This window comes from Pantherophis guttatus, chromosome 1 (assembly GCF_059756535.1).
Source record: "Pantherophis guttatus breed Tessera chromosome 1, ASM5975653v1, whole genome shotgun sequence".
NCBI lineage: Eukaryota > Metazoa > Chordata > Lepidosauria > Squamata > Colubridae > Pantherophis > Pantherophis guttatus.
Window position 1 is genome coordinate 195,719,493 of NC_142063.1, and position 19,393 is coordinate 195,738,885.

Below are 19,393 nucleotides of genomic sequence, written 5' to 3' on the forward strand. Positions count from 1 at the left end.
TCTGCGCCGACTACCGTTGTACCATCAACAAGGCGTTGGCACAAAGCGCATACCCAGTCCCAGTGGTGCAACACCTGTTGCATTCCCTGGGGTCTGGCTCAATTTTCGCGAAACTGGACCTGGCCCAGGCTTACCAGCAACTGCCAGTGGATGAAAAAACGGCGGAGGCACAAACAATTGTCACGCACAGGGGGGCATTCAAATGTAACCGCCTCCAATTTGGAGTCAGCGCTGCCCCCGGCATCTTCCAATCTATGATGGAACGCCTTCTCCAAGGCGTTCCAGGGGTGGTGCCTTACTTCGACGATGTGCTCATCTCCGGTGACTCAAGAGCTCAACTCCTTGAAAGGCTCAGGCTTGTCCTGCAGCGATTCAAGGCCAAGGGCTTGAGGGTCAGACGGGACAAGTGCATCATAGGAGTACAGGAAGTCGAGTTCCTGGGCTATCTCATTGATAGCACTGGCATTCACCCCACCAAATCAAAAGTGGAAGCAATCCATGAAGCTCCAAGCCCAAAAAACAAAACAGAGCTTCAGGCTTTCCTTGGGTTGCTCAACTTCTACGCCATTTTCTTAAAACAGAAAGCCACAGTTGCTGAGCCACTCCACCACCTGCTGGGGAAATCGGCTTCCTGGAAGTGGGGCCAGGAAGAGGAAGCAGCGTTCCGGGCCATCAAGGGACTATTGACGTCCAAAAGCGTCCTCATTCAATACAGTGAGACGCTGCTCATCAAGCTGACCTGTGATGCGTCGCCGTATGGGGTGGGGGCAGTCCTCACCCACGAACTGCCCAACGGCACAGAAGCCCCCATTGCCTACTTCTCAAAGACCATGTCCGGCGCAGAACGGAACTACAGTCAGCTGGACAAAGAAGCCCTGGCCATCGTGGCTGGAGTGAAGCGCTTCCACGAATACCTCTACGGAAGACGCTTCACCATAGTCACCGACCACAAGCCACTCCTGGGACTCCTTGCAGGCGACCAACCCACCCCGACCTTCATGTCTCCACGGATGACGAGATGGGCCATCTTCCTAGCCGGCTACTCCTACCGGCTCGTGCACCAGCCAGGCACAGCCATAGGAAACGCCGACGCGCTCAGCAGATGTCCGTCGAAAAATCCAGTCGAAGACCCAGCCCCCACGCTCCACCTATTCCATATTGACGACGACGCCAGCTGTCCGGTGTCATCCGCAGATGTGGCCGTTCACACCCAAAAGGACCCCACACTCCGCCAAGTGAAGTCCTGGATCCTCAGAGGGGGGCCATCGGAAAAGCCAGAGGAAAAGTTCAGCCCGTTTGCCAGGAAACAGAAGGAGCTGTCCACCATAAAGGGCTGTCTGCTATGGGGAGACAGGGTGCTGATCCCAAGCACTCTGCAACGGCGGACGTTAGAGACTCTGCACAAAGGGCACCCGGGCATCGTCCGCATGAAGGCCCTGGCACGGAGTTACGTCTGGTGGCCCTCCATGGACAAAGACATTGAGCAAAGGGTCTCCAGATGTGACCCGTGCCAAGAAGTTCGCCCAGCACCGCCGCAATCCGAAGTCGCAAAGTGGGAGACCCCCAGCAACCCCTGGTCGAGGATCCACATCGACTTCGCGGGTCCGATGCAGGGGCGACACCTCCTCATCGTGGTAGATGCCTTCTCCAAGTGGCTCGAGGTGGTACCCATGGCATCTACCACAACAGAAGCGACGATCCGAGCCTTGCGCCGCCTGTTCGCCACACATGGACTACCGGACATGCTGGTCTCGGACAATGGCCCCCAGCTCACATCCCTGGCCATGGAGTCCTTCCTGGCAGGACTGGGCATCCGCCACGCCCTGTCCGCCCCTTACAGGCCGGCCGGAAACGGACAAGCTGAATGCATGGTCAGACTGACCAAAGAAGCCCTCACCAAGATGGGCCCGGGAGACTGGCAAGAACGCATAGACAACTTCCTCCTCACCCAGCACATCACGCCACATGCCACCACCCACAAGAGCCCGGCCGAAATGCTGATGGGCAGAAGGTTGAGGTCGCCCTTGGATCGGCTGCACCCCCAATACAGCCCGGAAGTGACCGCAACCGCCAGCCGCCCGCTTCGCGCCTTCAGCAACGGAGATTCAGTTTTCGCGCTGAATTTCAACGGCTCTCCTAAGTGGCTGAAGGGGAAGATTGCCAGCACAACCGGCCCCAAATCCTACACCGTCGAGTTGGAAGATGGACAGGTCTGTAGACGTCACATCGACCAACTCCGGAAAAGGTGGGGGGGAGCACACGAAAACCATCCTGACGAGGGAGGCCTACAACACCCAGACGAGGTAGGCCTCCAACACCCCGGCGAGGTAGACCTACCACACCCAGACGAGGTAGGCCTACCACACCCCTGCGAGGCAGAGCAACGCCATCCCGACAAGGTCGGCCCGGCACACTACCAGGTACTGTCACGTCGGCAGTCCAGCGAGGTAGACCGGGGCCAACCGCACGGGGGATGGCAACACCAACCCAGCCAGGTGGGCACCCGGCACAACAGGGCCAGGGACTACCAACCCAGCCCGCAAGTAGACCGGGACCTGCCCAGAGAAGGAGCAGTGCGCCCCACCAGTGACGACAGCCGACGCCAGCCCAGCCAGGGAGACCGCAGTTCCAGGCGAGTAGACCGGGACCCAGCCAAGACGGGCAACCCACTACCCATGGGCGAGGGTGGCATACGACTCCCCGGCGAGAGGGATCCCCGCCCATCGCAGAAGACAGCCAGGAAACAACAACCCGACCCGGATGACCCCAGGCACCACCCGACGGTAGACCAGGGACTAGGGGGAAGGGAAAGCCAACAACAACCCAGCCAGGGAGACCTACACCACCCCGGCAGGGGAGACCTCCGCCGCTCCGCAGAGGTAGTCCCGCAACAACGTCCCGACCAGGTCGACCACCACCAACCAGACGGGGTAGACCAACACCAGCCCAACCGAGGGGACCAACGCCACCCCTGCGAGGTCGGACAGCACAACGACAACCAGCACCACCCACAGCTGGCAGACCGGACCCGAGGGCACCGAGCGGAACCACCACCCAACCGGCAGCAGGCCGGACCGCGACCGAACCGCAGCGCCCGGGAGACCAGGGAGGAGCAAGCGACAGACTTACCGAGACTCAGACGCTCTTCCCGGGTCGGAACCGAGCAACCGAGACGAGGCGATAGATCCACAGGCCAGGAGGAAGACCAACAGAACCAGCCATCCAAGGTCTGCGGCCCGGCCGGAGGCGCTGGGGGTGACCCCGCTCACTCGACAGCCGAACCGAGCCCGGTTCCGGAGAGGGAACCAGGAGACGAAGGAGCCCCGTCCATCCAGGCCGGAGACGGAGAAGAAGTGAGACTGCGCAGGTCAGCTAGGGTGCCGAGGCGTCCTACGTACCTGCGCGATTACGTGACTTTTGTGGACGAGATTTGACAGTTCGGACTAAGGGGGGAGGAGTGTTATGTCCTTATAAGGACATCCGCCCTGATTGGCTGCTAGCCATCAGGCGGGAGATTTGAATCCCTGTCAAGGGGCGGTGCGTCTGCCGGGAGCGAATATAAGGAGAGCTCCGGCAGCGCGCCAGCCAGTCTTGACTCGTTACTTTGTACCTAATAAAGTTATTAATGTATCGAGCTGGTCCAGTCTTCCTTTTCCTGCGCCTGATCTAACAGGAAAGGAAAGGAAAGGAAAGGAAAGGAAAGGAAAGGAAAGGAAAGGAAAGGAAAGGAAAGGAAAGGAAAGGAAAGGAAAGGAAAGGAAAGGAGGGAGGGAAGGGAAGGGAAGGGAAGGGAAGGGAAGGGAAGGGATGGGAAGGAGGTAGAATAGCTTGAAGACTTGTCAGGAAAATATTTGCTTATACTGTAGCAACAGAAAACAATCTTGCCCGTAAACATTGTGTAAATCTTATTCCCAAGGCCATAACCCAGTCAATAAAACACTCTGCAGAAATGTATTCAATAATTTCAATGAAACTATTTTGTCACACTTGATTAGCTTAGCAGAAATATTCAGCTGAATAGGGAAAGTCATCAATATTTATCATGAAAAATGATGAAGTTTAGACGCTAAACCAGCACTACCCAGTGCAAACATTTACATAGCAATCCAGCAATATTTTCATGCAAACATCTATATTTACATAGCTGGTTCATTTCTTTTCTTTTGGAAATGGTCTTCTTTGTTTTCTGAATGACATGTTGTTATGGAACATCTCTTGTAGAAATAATCAATTGTGCTCATTTGATCCTCCTAATAGTCAAATTATGCCAAAAAAACCCAGACGAAATACCAACAGTATTAAGAACAATCCATTTCCAAAAATAAATTAGCTTTCTGCATTGCTGGAACTAGAGTAGCTACTATCTTTTTAATTATCATTTGAGATAATTTGACTTCCACAAAGTACCAACTTTTTTTTTATTTTTAAATGGATATGGAATAAGTCTGAGACCCAAATGAAAGTGTCAAGGTTCCAAGTAATTTCTCACAGAAACCCCCTGGGCCTAACTCAGTCACTTAGGGCTAGTGGCATGATAATTTCTGCCACCCCCTCTTTTTCAGGGGGCTGCCTGTCATTCAACCCCAATTCCTAATGTTTGAAATCACACCTAGTATCACTTTTCTGGCAATGAAGTCAATCTACCAAAAACTGGAATAATTTCAATAATGGTACCTCCAGATCACTACTTTTGGAGGTATTGTGACCAGAGGATTCAGCCTTTCCTTTTCCTAGGGAAAAATCAAACCACATCATAAAAAATAAGCAGTTTAAAAAAATTGAGGAAAATACAGTGCTCCAGGCAGACCTCAATCTGGCATGTAGTCTGAAAGTAACATCTTTCTTTCCAGAATAGTACAGAATCAGAGAAGATTCTAAAGATAGAGGGATAGTAGATATCTTCATAAACATCATCTATGCAAGAAGAAAACATGGTTTTTTAAAAACCAAATGCCCCCAATCTTGTAGAACAATATTTATACTGTTGTGGTGCAATACTGTGACACTGCTTTCATAATTCTGATGAAAACAGTGAGAGCTACTAAATGTAGATTGCATTCACTGTATACTGTAGATCATACCCAGCTGCCACCGAAATGACTATTTCAATAGTATCATAGACCATTAAAATGATGGTTCAATTCATTCATTATGTGATGGATTAAAACCATTTTTTTAAAAAAGGGGAACCCTGAGGGATGCATAGAATTTCTCATTGTTTCATTGCAAATTAAATTTTAAGGCAAAATATTTCTTATAGAATAAAATGCAGGGCATGGCTAGATATATGGCAGAGAATGTAAATAGAATTTCCAGATCTGAACTGCAATAACTCTGAAAACCCCTAGATAGCAGATAAGAGTTTTCTATCCATCTTTGCCCCTTCCTTGTGGAAACTTGGAAGTGATTTGAACTCAGTGTGTTCAATAACACAAGGGGAAATTCTTAGATGCAGCAGATAGAAAGCAATAAAGACATTTCACTTTTCTCTTCTTCCACCTCACCCTCCCTCCCCTGAACCCTCTCCCTTTCCCCCAGCTCCTGAGATTCAAGAGACTTTCTGGAACTAAGAGAGATATATATTGAAGCACAGTGTTTAATAGGAGTAGCTGATGGGCAGTAGAGCCTTCATTGATTAAAGAGGTCTTTCTTCTCAGAAAAATATGGATGGATCAACACTTATCTGTCCTGCTCAAGATAGGAAAATGTGCTCACACGCACAACTCTGTCTGGCAAAGAGACAGACCACAGAGTATTTCCCCTATGCTTTTGCTTGAGGGATTTCCATATGTAACTCTATTGCATGAATTGAAAGAAGATAGACAAGAAGAGATGGCATAAAGGTATACTGTAATGAATGCATGGCTGAATGGCTGGGGGGGATGGCTAGCTAGATGGCTAGATTGCTAGAGTGAGAGATTGCTAGATGGATAGATTAATAAATGGATGGATGAATAGATGATGGATAGATTAATAGATGATAGGTAGATATTGATAAAAAATAGATAGTAGATAGATAGATAGATGATAGATACTCTTTCTTTCATCAATTTTAAGCAAACATTTAATTTTTAAATATGTTCAGTATTAGCAAATGTCTAATTTGGTGCACTATGGTGAACTTCTACTCTTGCCAAGGAATATAGTACTAATGCTGTGTGGGAAGTAAATAAGCAAAGAAGACTAATTCATAAGTAAGAAAAATTGGGGGCAGGATGAGCGCATCAAAAGTACATCTGCAAACATAACCATTTTTCAGCCGCTGCCCTATTTTCAGCAACCAAGGAACAAAGAGCTAAAGATCACAGGCAAGGCACTCCTTTGTATTAGTGCTCCTCATCCGCACCCAGCTTTTTGCTAGCAGGATTGCACAGAAAGAATTGCTCTTTAGAATTGGGAAAGCATATCCAAGGCACAGTAGCAAGATCAGCAAAGGAACCGCAGGTGACATTTTCTCTTCTCTCGTTTGCAAGCAGCCCAATCTCCCTTGCAGAAATAAAAGGGAGGTCATGGAGCTTCTTTTTCATCTGAACATTAATGTATGTGTGCCAGGGCAGAGAGAGCGGGGCAAATTCAATATGTTTGGAAATCAACATTTCATCCTCTTTGAAGAACTGCATGGTTCCAGGAGCCCTGCAAAGATTTCTTTTTGCTAAACAAGACTCTTAACTAAACTTTCCAATATTCCACCAAGCACATTCTGCACCAAGGAGATATTATTAATCAATCCACACTGCAGGTTTGTTCCAATAGCAGAGACATCATCAATCCTTTGCTGAATCTAGACAAAAGAAGGATGACATCATGACAAAGCTGTGCCAGTTAAAGCAAACCTTTTAACTCAAGGGGACAACCTGTTCTTCCACTCAGAGGAAGAATTTCTTAGAACAGACCATATCCAAGTCGGATGCAAAGCAGTGCAAATCCTTACATTATTCAGACACACGTTCTTTCCCACATCTGAATAAAATGGTATTTCCAATTATTACTTTAAGAATCAGCATCAGCAGCTGATAATATACAGCATCTTCATAACCAGAATTAACCAGATGGTACGTGCATGCTTACTCTTTATTAAATCACCCAGTCATTGATGTGAGCAGCTTTAGCCATTGAAATGATAGGAGAAAATAAATCATTTGGAAGGATCGTTTCCAACTTATGTGAGTGCAGCACCTCTCTGCTAATCATAAGCCTATTATTATTTTTAAAAATCCAGGTTTCTATGTGAGCTTTAAAAAAAAAAAACATGGCAGGAGCTACTCATGCAGAAGCCTGAAAAAGTCAGGGTCCCTTAAAGATAGCAGAGAGGTGCTATGCTTGCATTGGATTGGAGCCCATCTTATTTCCCAAGAATGCCTGGCTGTATTAACTATTTTAGTACAATGTTAGACTGGATTGGCTGGAATCGAAAAATCTTATGAAGTAGTGATGTTGTGACTGCAGAATGCTGCAACTATCATAAATGTATGCTGGTTGCGAAATGCCCAAATAGTATGAATGTCAGAACAGTTGTAAGTTCAAGGACCAGTCATAAAATTACTTTACGACACTATTGTTTAAGTTCAAGCAGTTGCTAAACAGACCAGTTGTTCACCAAGACTATATGTAATGAAATAGTTGCATTAAGTTTTCTTTGGTTAAGCTTCTACAAAATTGATTCCTTGATTACATATTTGTTTAAACTCTTATTTGGTAAAAGTTATAAAAATATTCAATGGAGATTAATCCATTTAAGAATTAAAATGAATTTGTCTGGAACTCATTTTAACAAAATCTGAAAGTATGATTTATGCAACAGGCATTTAAATGTTCTAATTCTATACTGTATTTTGTTGTCTTAACTATCTGTTGTTCTCCATTATTCCTTGTTTGTCCGTTCTTAGTATATCTTATAAGCCAGTGCTTCAAGTCATAAAAATAGTACTTGATTTTGATCTATAGCATGAATTGTTACTAATCATCTGTACTGTATCATCTTCATAGGGATACAGCCATCTTAACCTCAGCAATATATGGGATTGGCCAAATTCAAGCATAATTCTAGGGATATTAGGAACTATTTCTAGACATAGGACATAGGCAGGATAGCTACTCTAGTAATGCTATCCCACAAAATTGGTATCACTTTTAGGGCCTAAAGTCAGTTGCCTAGTGCACCTACATTCCTTCTAAGTTAAAAAGCTGAGTGTCAGAATACTAGTAATATGTTAAGTAAAATATTGGCATAAGGCATTAGAACATTAGTAAGGCTAAATTTACAATTACATTGCAGTGAGACCCTCTATAGTGTAAAAAATATTAAACCAAGACTGCAGTTCCATCAGGTTGAGTGACTTAGGGCCAATAACTCGGCATAACAGTATCTCACAGGATTGGTGTTTCAGAAATAAGAGAGATCTCCCAGCATGCATTATTATTGGCATAATATTGCTTTCAATTGTGAAAAGATTCTGGATAAGCCTTCACACAATATTTTTAGTATAGGAACATTGTGCACAATAGTGTACTGCTCCTTACCAAGTGCACATTTTAGATGAAAGCTGGAAATTTGCAAATTAAACAGTCTTTCATACCCATCTCTACATTTATAAATATATTTACATAACTACACCACCAGATTTGAGATATTATCTATTATTAGACAATGTAAGCATCGCTGGTTACATATATTTTCATATTTGGCATTGAGTCATCCCATCAATTACAGTAGTCTCTAAAGCAAAACTTTTTAGAACAAGTTTAGATACAAGGCAAGGTTTTTTTTTCAATTCTACAAACGTACGCCCATCCATATGTGTAGATGTCAATGTGACGAACAAGTACAATCCCACTGTGCCTTATTAACTCCTAATGAAAATTTGGAGGCAGGAGTGGGTGGAAAACTTTTTCTCATCAAAGGTGGCATTTGCTTAGGAGAAATATTTCTAGAGGCCATAATAAATAGAGATGAAGTTGGTAGGAAGCAGAGATCAGTACAAAAGGAAATGAGGCCACCCACTTTCTTCACTTCCCCAGCAGTTATTCTAGGGTGGGCATGGCTCCCCCCTCCCTTGCAGGAAAATATTATTAGGGCAAAACTCATTCCTTATAAACTTCTATGTTGGAACTTGGACCTTTGGAGATGCTAATCATAACTGATGAAATGTAAACAACTTCAGATTAGAACATTCAAAGATTGCCAATTTCTAGACCAGTAATTAGCTAAATTTAATAATTTTGATCACATGAAACATCAATCAAAGATGAACTCTTAAGAAACAGTTTTATTTCTTATTAAGCAACTTGTAAGGATCTGAAGATCACAATATCTTAAACCAATTTATGTACATCATAACAGTGGTCAGCTGAAATGTTAGCATTCCTTGAACATGTTTAGAAATGCGAACATGCCGACTAGATGAAATCCCAAAAGTTTTACATAACATAGTTTCCTTAAAATTAAGGAACCATCCTTTAATTTATTCACCCCTGCCCTAAAAAAACCCATGGCACATGAAAAAAAGCACGCAAACAAGTTCTTTCAAAAAATGTGAGTTCACTGCCATCACTTTTTGGCATACGTAATTTTCATTGCATGTGATGGGGTAATTTTAAATCCTTGGAGGGCATCCCGAGCAGCTCCAGCCTGTCCTTCATTTTCAAATTCCACAAATGAAATGTCATGTCTACCAGGAACTAGGCGCACTTCTTTAAAACCAGGGAACCTAGACAAAAAATATTATATAAGTTTTTATTCTTTATCATTGCCAGTCATGGAGCTAGACTTACTCTCTTAACAAATGATAACTTAAAATCAAAATTCATTATTAAAGAATAATTGAACACTACTGATCTGGGCAAGCCAGAAAAGAAAGAGGAAAAGCAGTAAACCGTTTTCCACCCAATGAAAACGGTGTAATTAACATACAAAAAATTCAAGTTCAGAAAAGTCTGTAACGATAAAGTTCATAATTAATGTAACTCCTTAGGCACCAGATAGTAAACTCAAGGTTCTGCTAAGTTAACTATGCAAAAATTGTATTCAGCCTTCAGCAAATCTGCAATCTGTCCTACATACAGTACTCTTCAAACACTTCCGTATTCTATAATTTGTCATTAAATAATCATTAAAATAAAAAGATATCTTCAATTACAGTGAAATGGAATTAGCAACAATTAGAGGGAGGAGGCAGTTGAAAAAAGTGAAGAAAATGGATAAAATTAATATGGCTGTGAGAGAATTTCACTTGAATTGTGATTTGATGGAATATCTGAACTGAACTGCTTGCCAAGTCAACTCAGTTATTATGTATTATTAAGCTTGTATACTGCCTGACTCCCAACTGCTCTGGCATATGTAGATTCCAAACAAATTCAAAAATTGGATTGAGCAGACCGTTCAAAATCATCTAAATGTTTCAATATTTTGAGTCAAAGTCCTTTTCAAACAGAATCAACACTTTGAACCCAAAGGACAAATAAATTAAAGCTCATCTGTAATAAAATGACAGCAACCTCTATTAGCACACTGTTGAATATTAGGGCCAGAAATATGGATTCATTCAGTTTGAGCAAAAGCTGGGATGCCTAATTCTTAGATCAGGACTCACCATGCAGTGAATTTCCATTCTTTAAATAATTATGAGTGAGTTTGAAAGGAAGTAGTGTTGCCTTTCCTATTCTGGTGCTCTTAGGAACATGGCACGTTCATTTTTAACCATGCTGGCTAAGAATTTCAGAAGCTAACATCCAAAAAAAAAACCTGGGCTAGGCTGAAGTCAAGATACCTACTAGGAACATATCATTTGTCTGGATTTAAGCATGCACAAGCACACATATTTACTGTTCAGTCATACAACCGTATAAAATCATGTGCAATCAGTATAATATTCATAAACATTTCAGCTTAAACTAGGAAGCCCTGCTTCTTTTGCAATGTTCATACATCGTTCTTGAACAACTCTAGGAAACTACTACAAATAAGAAAAGATCAGTAAAAACTACATGATCTCAGTCCTGTGTTTTCACAGCTTTAATCTATGTAAAATTGTTGACAACCAATCCCATGTAATTTACTAAATCGATTTCAGGGAGCTATATTTTGAAGTAATTACATGCAATATTGCAGCTGACATCTTTGGAAAAAGGAGAAAACATATGCACTTACTGATTAAATAGCATTGATAACATCATTTCATTTGTCTCTTCTGGTAGGTTGTTGAGGAAAAGTATATGGTTTGGTGGGTTATCAGGCACCTGTAGTAACAGATACAAAGTGATATAATAAAGGACAGAACTGGGACAAATATAAGCAGTTTCTATATTTCCTAAATTTCAAAATTAAGTAAGGAAGCCTAGAATAATCTGGAAAATAACCTTTTTATTAAAGAGTCAGTAAAGTTTCAATGAATTAACTCAATTTCTTTTACTGAATTTAGTGAAAAGCTTAGATCTGGAAGCCAGTGGATACATTTGGAATTCTGAATGTCTTCAGGGTTACTGCAGAAAATACCTTCTGTTGTGACCATAATCTGTTACCAAAAAGATATCTAGCAGAAGATGAACTGATAGATGAAAGATTATTCTCTTTCACCTACTATCATCTTTTCCTAGGAAATAGATACCATTCCAATACCACACAAGATAGAAATCAATATTTGTTTTATTTTTTATGATTATCTACAGGACTATGTAAAGACTAGATTCAATCTTGGGAGATAAAAAATATTTTTGAACCTTGCAGCAGATTAGCTTTCATTATAAAAAAAAATTCTTAAAACAATAACTCAGAATATAAAGAATCGGATTTTTTCTGTCCTTACTGCAATATTAAAGTCTGAAGCAAACAATTGGTTATAAATTTATTCACAAGAAATACATCTGCTTGTTTACACAACGTTATTCTAAAAAGTCAAATACAATGATGGGATGTTTAGTTGCACTAAGGCAGTAAGATTTACCTGTTGATTCTGTGAAGCATTTGCTTGAGCATTTGCTGAATTTTGATTTGCTCCCTATTACAAAATAAAAATAGTGTTTAGAAATCTTTATTCTTTTTAATCACACAATTATATTACAAGAATAAACTTTATAGACACAAATACAGAACAACTGGCTCATTTCAAAAAAGAAATTTAAGAGACCCAGAAAAGTTAGGATGCAGTGATTTAAGGAGAAAACGTAATTTAAGAATTGACAAAAATCCTAGTTTTAAGACACCTAGAAGCTATATCTAAGGATCTTTTTTGCCATAGCAATTTTACAAAGCACATTGTACGTTTATGGGAACAGGAATCTAAGAAATTGTACTGTTTCATACAAGAGTTTTATCATGCAGTGTTTCTAAATTTTCAGATTTTTACTCAGCTATAAGACGACAGAGTAATTGTCTGCTTGGAAACTTTTTGTATTTTCCTACTGTTTCTTCTGTCTTTTCTATAAATTTTTTAAAAAGTAATTGAATAGTATTTTTAATAGCATTAGGATAGGATGCATTTTAAAGGAGATTAGACAAGTTACCTATGGGGGATGTTTTGATAAGTAGTATTTGGGTTACGTCCATTTGTTTAGCAACAGTTCAAAGTTACAACAGCACTATAAAATGGATTTATGACTAGTCCTTGAAGGCTGGTCCTTGGCTGTGGCAGTATCCCCACAGTCATGTGATCAACATTCAGGCACTTGGAGATCTTCTCTTTTGCTGTCTCCAACTGATCTTGGTGTCTTCTTCAACTGCCTTCCTTCAGCTCTGTTTACCTGAAACCCTACTAAACAGGTGCTCTGCTGGCCATGCTGGGCAGGTGCCCCTGCCTCCCCCTCTGGCACATAAAGCCCTCAGCCAAGTAGCTGTCAGGAATCACCACCAGGCATTTGGCCATACACAGGAAAGGTCTTGAAATCTTCTTCACTTTATTGCTGCTGAGAGGATTGCCTCAGTTGGTAGTGGCATGCAGCACAGAGGAATCACAGCATTGGCCCTTTCGATTCCCAGGAGTGGCACCCACCTGCTCACAATCCCTAGCACTCACCCGCAGCATTTGCCCTCCATCCTCGCTCTGGCTTGCTTGCCTGGAACTCCTGCCTCTTCCTACATTGCAGTGGTATGAGGTCCTCACAACTGGGACTGCCAAGATTGCCATTACTAAACAATGTGATCATGTGACCTTTTACTTTACTACTACATTGCTTAGTGAAAGAAATTTTGATCCCAATTGCTGTCACAACCCAAGGACTACATGTATATAGATCTAGGCAGTGAACAAGGGATAAGCCTCAACGACTTAAATAGCCTCTTCTATTATTCATCTGGAAGCACTCCGAGGGAAACATATGCCTTTCATTCAATTTACAGAGCAAAATGTCAAGAACGTTCTAATGAACATATAGAGCTTCATGACTTATTTGTATTGCTTAAGTCTAATGAGAGATATGCTAAAAATGTTTCTTACCTGATTTGGCTTTTTGGCAGCATTTGCAGCCTGTTCCAAGGATTTGGTCTTCTTTTTCTCTTTTCTTTTCTCTTTATCAGCAAATGTACCACGCATTTTAGAAATTACTTCAGAATCTGTTTTTGCATACTGAATACGCTATTTTCACAAAACAAAATTTCACAAAAACAATATTTAGCGGTAAGATCAAGAATAATCTAAGAGAAATCAATATGAATTCAAGTGCACAAAATATCTTGCTCTTTAACTCTCTGAAAAGTTTAAAGCATATCCTATACCGAGATCTAGAGATGAATAGAATCCCTTGCACCTGGGCTGCGTGCACTGAAGTATTTTGGCCAATTTACTTTCAAAAATTGCAACATTATTCCAACAGTGAATGAGTAAAATGAATCGTTAATTACAGCCAAATGTCAGAGATAAAAGGTACAACTGAAAATAAGCAGACTAATATAGGCAATTGAGATAGTTGATACAAAAAGTATGCTTATAACTGTGGATGACCTTTCGGTAATTGATGCCTGCTTTTCACAGCTGCTGCACAGTATTTTACTATGGTCTGAGTTATAAATGATTTACAGTCTGAAAAAAGGATGAACATCTATTTATTGTCAGACTGTCCAGGGTGCCAATGTAAAAGAGGTAGAATACATATGAATATTCCTAAAGCTGGCATAACAAAATAACGTCGAAATGTTTTCAACAACTTCCACATGGCAAATATATTGCTCAAATGGATTTTAGAATGTTTTTCCTGTGAATAACAATAACAATAACAAAATAGAGTGCATAGTCTAGAAGAAAGCTTTTTTTAAAAAATTGGGGAATGTCAGTAAGAGGAGATAATTGGCTGTTTCCCAAAAACCTCCTTTCACCCAAATTCCATTTCTCTCAGAAGTCACAATGTTATTTACCTTAGGCAGTGTCTCCAGCCAATAAAAATGTTAACAAAAAATAGTTTTCAAATAGAGAATGACAATTCGTGAATAAATGTTCATCAAATTCACTTAATTCTTTCATATGTTCAAGTGATGTTTGGATCTTCGAAATAAACTGTTCAAATTCATTTTTTACAAGTGAAATCTTAATTTTGTGGACCTCAATACAACAGACTAAATTTCAAGTGATATTTATGTAATTTTACCAAATAAATGACATAAATGGCTCTACTTATACATTTATATTGAAACTGGTATTCATGAATGGATACCCTTCCTATAATCAGACCATAAATGCAGTTCCACTTGTTTCTAATCAGTGCAAAATGGAAGTTTTCTTTCTATATGGATTCTAAGCTATTAGAATTATAAATTATTGTAAAATTCTACTGATTATACAAAATATGCATCATAGTTAAAATAATTTATATTCAAAATGTTATTTAAGAAAATGAATTGATATGCAACCACTTCTACATGTTCGGCTTAGAATTTGGTTTCATTACTCCAAATAAGTGGATATGTAGGAGTTTAGTAATATTCTTCTCTGAACATTGGTATTAACCACTGAAATGAAAATTAAAATATCTCTTTCCATCTATAGTAGTTCTGGCAGGATATATATATATAAAGGGCCTTCTTATCATATTGTGAGTTAATTCATAAAGTTACAGTTTAAGAATGTAATGAAAAATCTGAACTTTGTAAGAGACTGTCTACATGACTATACTGTTATGTTTCGTGATAAAAATTTAACAACTTACCATTGGTTTGCCATAAAATGGGAAACCTTGTAACTGCCTCAGAGCATTGGTGGCTGATCCAAGCTCTTTAAATATAATAAAGGCTTGTCCCCTCATCTTCATTGTTTTTAAAGCCACAATATCCACCACATGACCAAATTGGGAAAATAGTGCATATAAAGATCTTTTGAGTTCTGTTAGGAAAAAAAGGAAAGGAAGTTGCATTATTTGTAGCTATCTACTTAAAAGAACATTCAGTACTTTATAATTGATAGATTACCATATTAACTATTATTATAGTGATTTGAATGCAGAAATTCCTATCTCCAAATGAAATCTTTACATAGAACTTAAAATATCTGAAAACCAGGAGAATTCCTATCAATAATCAGTACAATACTGGACCAGAAACAGTGTTTATCTGACTCAATAAAAGCAATTCACAATGTGGTTATCTTTGCTTCTAAGATACAGGTGACAATGGTTTAAAGTAGGGAATAGATTAACAGAATCTCTCAACCTTATTTATACATATGTTCTGGAAACATAAATGTATCAAATACTATTAGATTGATTAATCTGCATTTTCTTCAGTCAATAGAAGCAGGTTTCTGGATACCAACTGGTGTGATACAGACAAAAGGATCCTATAGCATTCATATCTCTCTCATAAACATCTAGGTGGGCACTGGGGGATTAGATCTATGACAGGTCTTTCTTCAAATATATTATCAGAGAAAAGGAGCACAACCTACTGTAAGGACAGCTGTGCTCCAAGTTAAAGTAACTGTAGATTTGTGTCTTGGAGAAATTAATTTCCTTTCAAAAATTTCCTTTCAGAAATTAATTTCCTTCCAAATTACAATCTGCTAAAAACCAATTCATGGCTGATAAAGGAATGAGAATTGCATATGTCCTAATTCATTAGGATACAATTAGGAATAATTTATTTCATACCTTCTTTTTTAATTTTATCATTCACATTATTGATGTAAAGAGTATGGTTGGGTCGAATATCCATCTTCCAATAGGCTAACCTGAAAAATAAGATATAGCACATTCATATATCCTAGTTTCTCCAAAAAACTAAAAGCACCATACATTAAGACTACGTCCACTAATCCACAATGACTCTTCAATCAAAAGGCAAACACTGATTATTATAGTTATATACTTTTGGCGATGGGAAGGGTAGATCCATCACCATAAGGATATATATATAGAAAAATATATATATTGAAATTTCAGAAAATAACAAAAGAAATTGTTCGTCACAACCCAATTGTATTCTGTTCCATAATAATAATAATAATAATAATAATAATAATAATAATAATAATAATAGTAGTAGTAGTAGTAGTAGTAGTAGTAGTAGTGGTAATAGAGCCCTTGGAGCAATACCCAAAGGGCTACCCCGCTATTTAGAAATTCTAAATTTGCCGGACTTGAACATTTTGACTCTACAAAAAACCACCTTACTCGGAACAGCTTACATCCTCTGACGACACCTTAACAGTTCCTAGGTCCTTGGTTAGGACTCGAGCTGCTGAGCTATTAACCAGCCTCAAAGGCTGTGAATCTCACTAAAGATTAAATTAATAATAATAATAATAATAATAATAATATAATAACAACAGTGCAATAACACCAGTGGAACTGCAAAAAACTGCACTACTTGGAACATCATACATCTTAAGAAAGTACTTGGTTGATACCTAGGACACTGGCAGCAATTCGTATCAACCATTAGCACCAGTCAATGGTATTTGTGATGCATTTTTGAATATTCAGTTGACTGAGTTTCATATTTAATGAATAAAGATAATTATAATTTTATTGTCATTGTACATGTATACACAGTATACCCATACAACGAAATTCACTTAACACCCAAAGACAGGTCCAACACACATAACAATCCCCAAACACCCCCCCACTCCCCACAAATTCCCCACCTCTAAACTACCCAAACATCCACACAACAGACCAAGTAATGCTGTCCAACGGCTCACTAATGGTGGCCCTTTAGTTCATTGTTAAGTGCAATTATAATTCTGGGATAAAAACTATTCAGAAAAAAAAATGTGACAGAATCTAAAACATCTGATCAGCAAAAACACTGGATAAGAAGCATTAGCAGTTATGTTCGAACAACAAAATCAAAAATTTCGTTTTACTGCTTCATTGCAAATTTCCAAAACCATTAAAAGAAGCTAATTTCATTAAGTGGCTTTCAGCAAAGCACCTTAGTAACAGGAGCGCCACGTAAAGTGCTTTTACTCAGCTATACTGTATTGTCGTTACCAATAATTTCTTAATTCCTTCCAAATTTTCCTCTCGGCATTACACTGGGGTGTGACTGCCCCACCGAGATCCCCGCCTGTAAGGGGGACACGAGGGTCCCTCCTCTTCCTCACCAGCGCGTGATTCACGCTCTATCACACAAGGAGCTCAAGGAGCCCGCGATTGCGTCGCCCTCACCTTAAGAAGCCCGGGACTATAGAGAGGGAGGACAGGAGAGCCGTTTCTCCCCTAAAAAAAAAAAAAACCGGAATAACTGCCGAACCAAACAACTTTGTCGTTCTCCCCTTTTCTCCGCGTGCCAATACCTCCTCCTACTCCTTCCGTTTCCGATTAAGCCCGTTTAGAAAAGGCTACTCGTTCAACCACTTCCGGTGTTCCACAATTTATAACCATGAAGAAATCTATCGAGCTGGGGCTAATATATTGATATCTTTAACTTCCGGTTAAAAGAGGCCGGGGGAGGCGTCATTCTGGGCCCTCTAGGCTATATCATCTCTGTGATAACCCGCCGTATTCTGGAAAACTTGTTCAAATTTAAGCCGGATGTGGTATTAACTGAGTTGAAAGAACATAGAGCTATAAAATGGAAGAGGTTACACTCTCTTCCCGTGACAATCAAAATTGACTCCATAGTAATACTTGTCGCACTCCCAATCGTCGATCTTAGGCTGCACAAGTGCGCATATTTCATTGGATGCTCGTATTCTAAGAAGCTTGGATTGTCTTTTAATTCGATAATGGGAACTTCGATAAGAAGAATTGGGTGTATTATATTTGGCTGCCTGAGGCTATTAGTAAATGCTGTTTAGTAAATGTAAATGCTGCTATCCCCCTGTATTGATATTAATACATACACCATATTAATACATTAATACATGCATACTGTACCCAATAACACTATTTTGGCACTTGCAATAGAAAACTCCCCAAATGGATCTCTTTCAAATAATAGGAACAATAACATTAATACAGGTAGTCCTCGACTTGCAACAGTTCTTTTATATTTTATTATTATTATTATTTTTATTGGCCAAGTGTGATCGGACACACAAGGAATTTGTCTTGGTGCATATGCTCTCAGTGTACATAAAATAAAAGATAGTGACCATTTGAGTGATCGTTTGAAGTAACAATGGCACTGAAAAAAAATGACTTTTGACTGTTTTTCACATTTACTGACTTAGCATTCCTCATGATCATGTGATCAAAATTCAGATGCTTAGTAACTGACACATATTTGACAGTTGCAATATCCCTGGGTCATATGATCATCTTTTGCGACCTTCTGACAAGCAAAGTCAACAGGGAAGCCAGATTCATTTAACAACCTGGTTACTAATTTATCAACTGCAGAGATTCACTTAACAACTGTGGCAAGAAAAGATGTAAAATGGGGCAAAATTCACTTAACAACTGTCTCAGCAACAAATTTTGGGTTCAATTGTGGTCATAAATTGAGACAACTTGTACTCAAATAAAAAATAACGAACTATCCTTTCAGGTGCACCTGTTTCATTGCATAAGAATTTAAGAGGGCAAGTTCTTAAATATAAATAAATAAACAAAAAAATAAAGGCATCTTATTTCTAGAGGCTCAAAAGGCACCCTCGTTTTGATTTAGAATGACTGGGAAACCCTTTTTCAATGAGCTTTCAATTCTAGCAGATTGGTGCAGGGGCCTCCTCCATATTTTTGTTCTTTTGCTGATTTACTATTTTATTTGTGCATCTTTATGTTGTTCCCTCCCAGAATTGTAAGATTGGCACTGTTAAAAATATTAAAATGGTAACAACAGATTGGAGATTAAAATTTATTCATCAAAAATTGTATTTAAGTTGTACTGGATTCCCCAAAGAATGTATTTGAAAGGATATTTATGTTTTTCTATGCTGGAGGTGTAAAAATGATGGTATACTGATGGATGTGATAAGGGCATATGGACATGTAGTATTTTTTAGGATTGTGTATTAAAGTTTAG

The 19,393-nt window shown here is 40.0% G+C and overlaps 1 protein-coding gene across 1 annotated transcript; it reads right to left on the minus strand.

Annotated features, from left to right (window-relative positions):
* Nucleotides 1-9,239: 9,239 nt before the first annotated feature.
* SNRPB2 (small nuclear ribonucleoprotein polypeptide B2) lies at nt 9,240-17,943 on the minus strand. Its single transcript, XM_034432405.2, has 7 exons — nt 17,593-17,943; nt 16,069-16,148; nt 15,133-15,305; nt 13,431-13,568; nt 11,943-11,996; nt 11,150-11,238; nt 9,240-9,707 (listed from the first exon to the last, which is right to left on the minus strand). Exons 2-7 carry the CDS (start codon nt 16,130-16,132, stop codon nt 9,548-9,550), a joined length of 678 nt encoding a protein of 225 aa, XP_034288296.1. The 5' UTR covers nt 16,133-16,148; nt 17,593-17,943; the 3' UTR covers nt 9,240-9,547.
* Nucleotides 17,944-19,393: the final 1,450 nt, after the last annotated feature.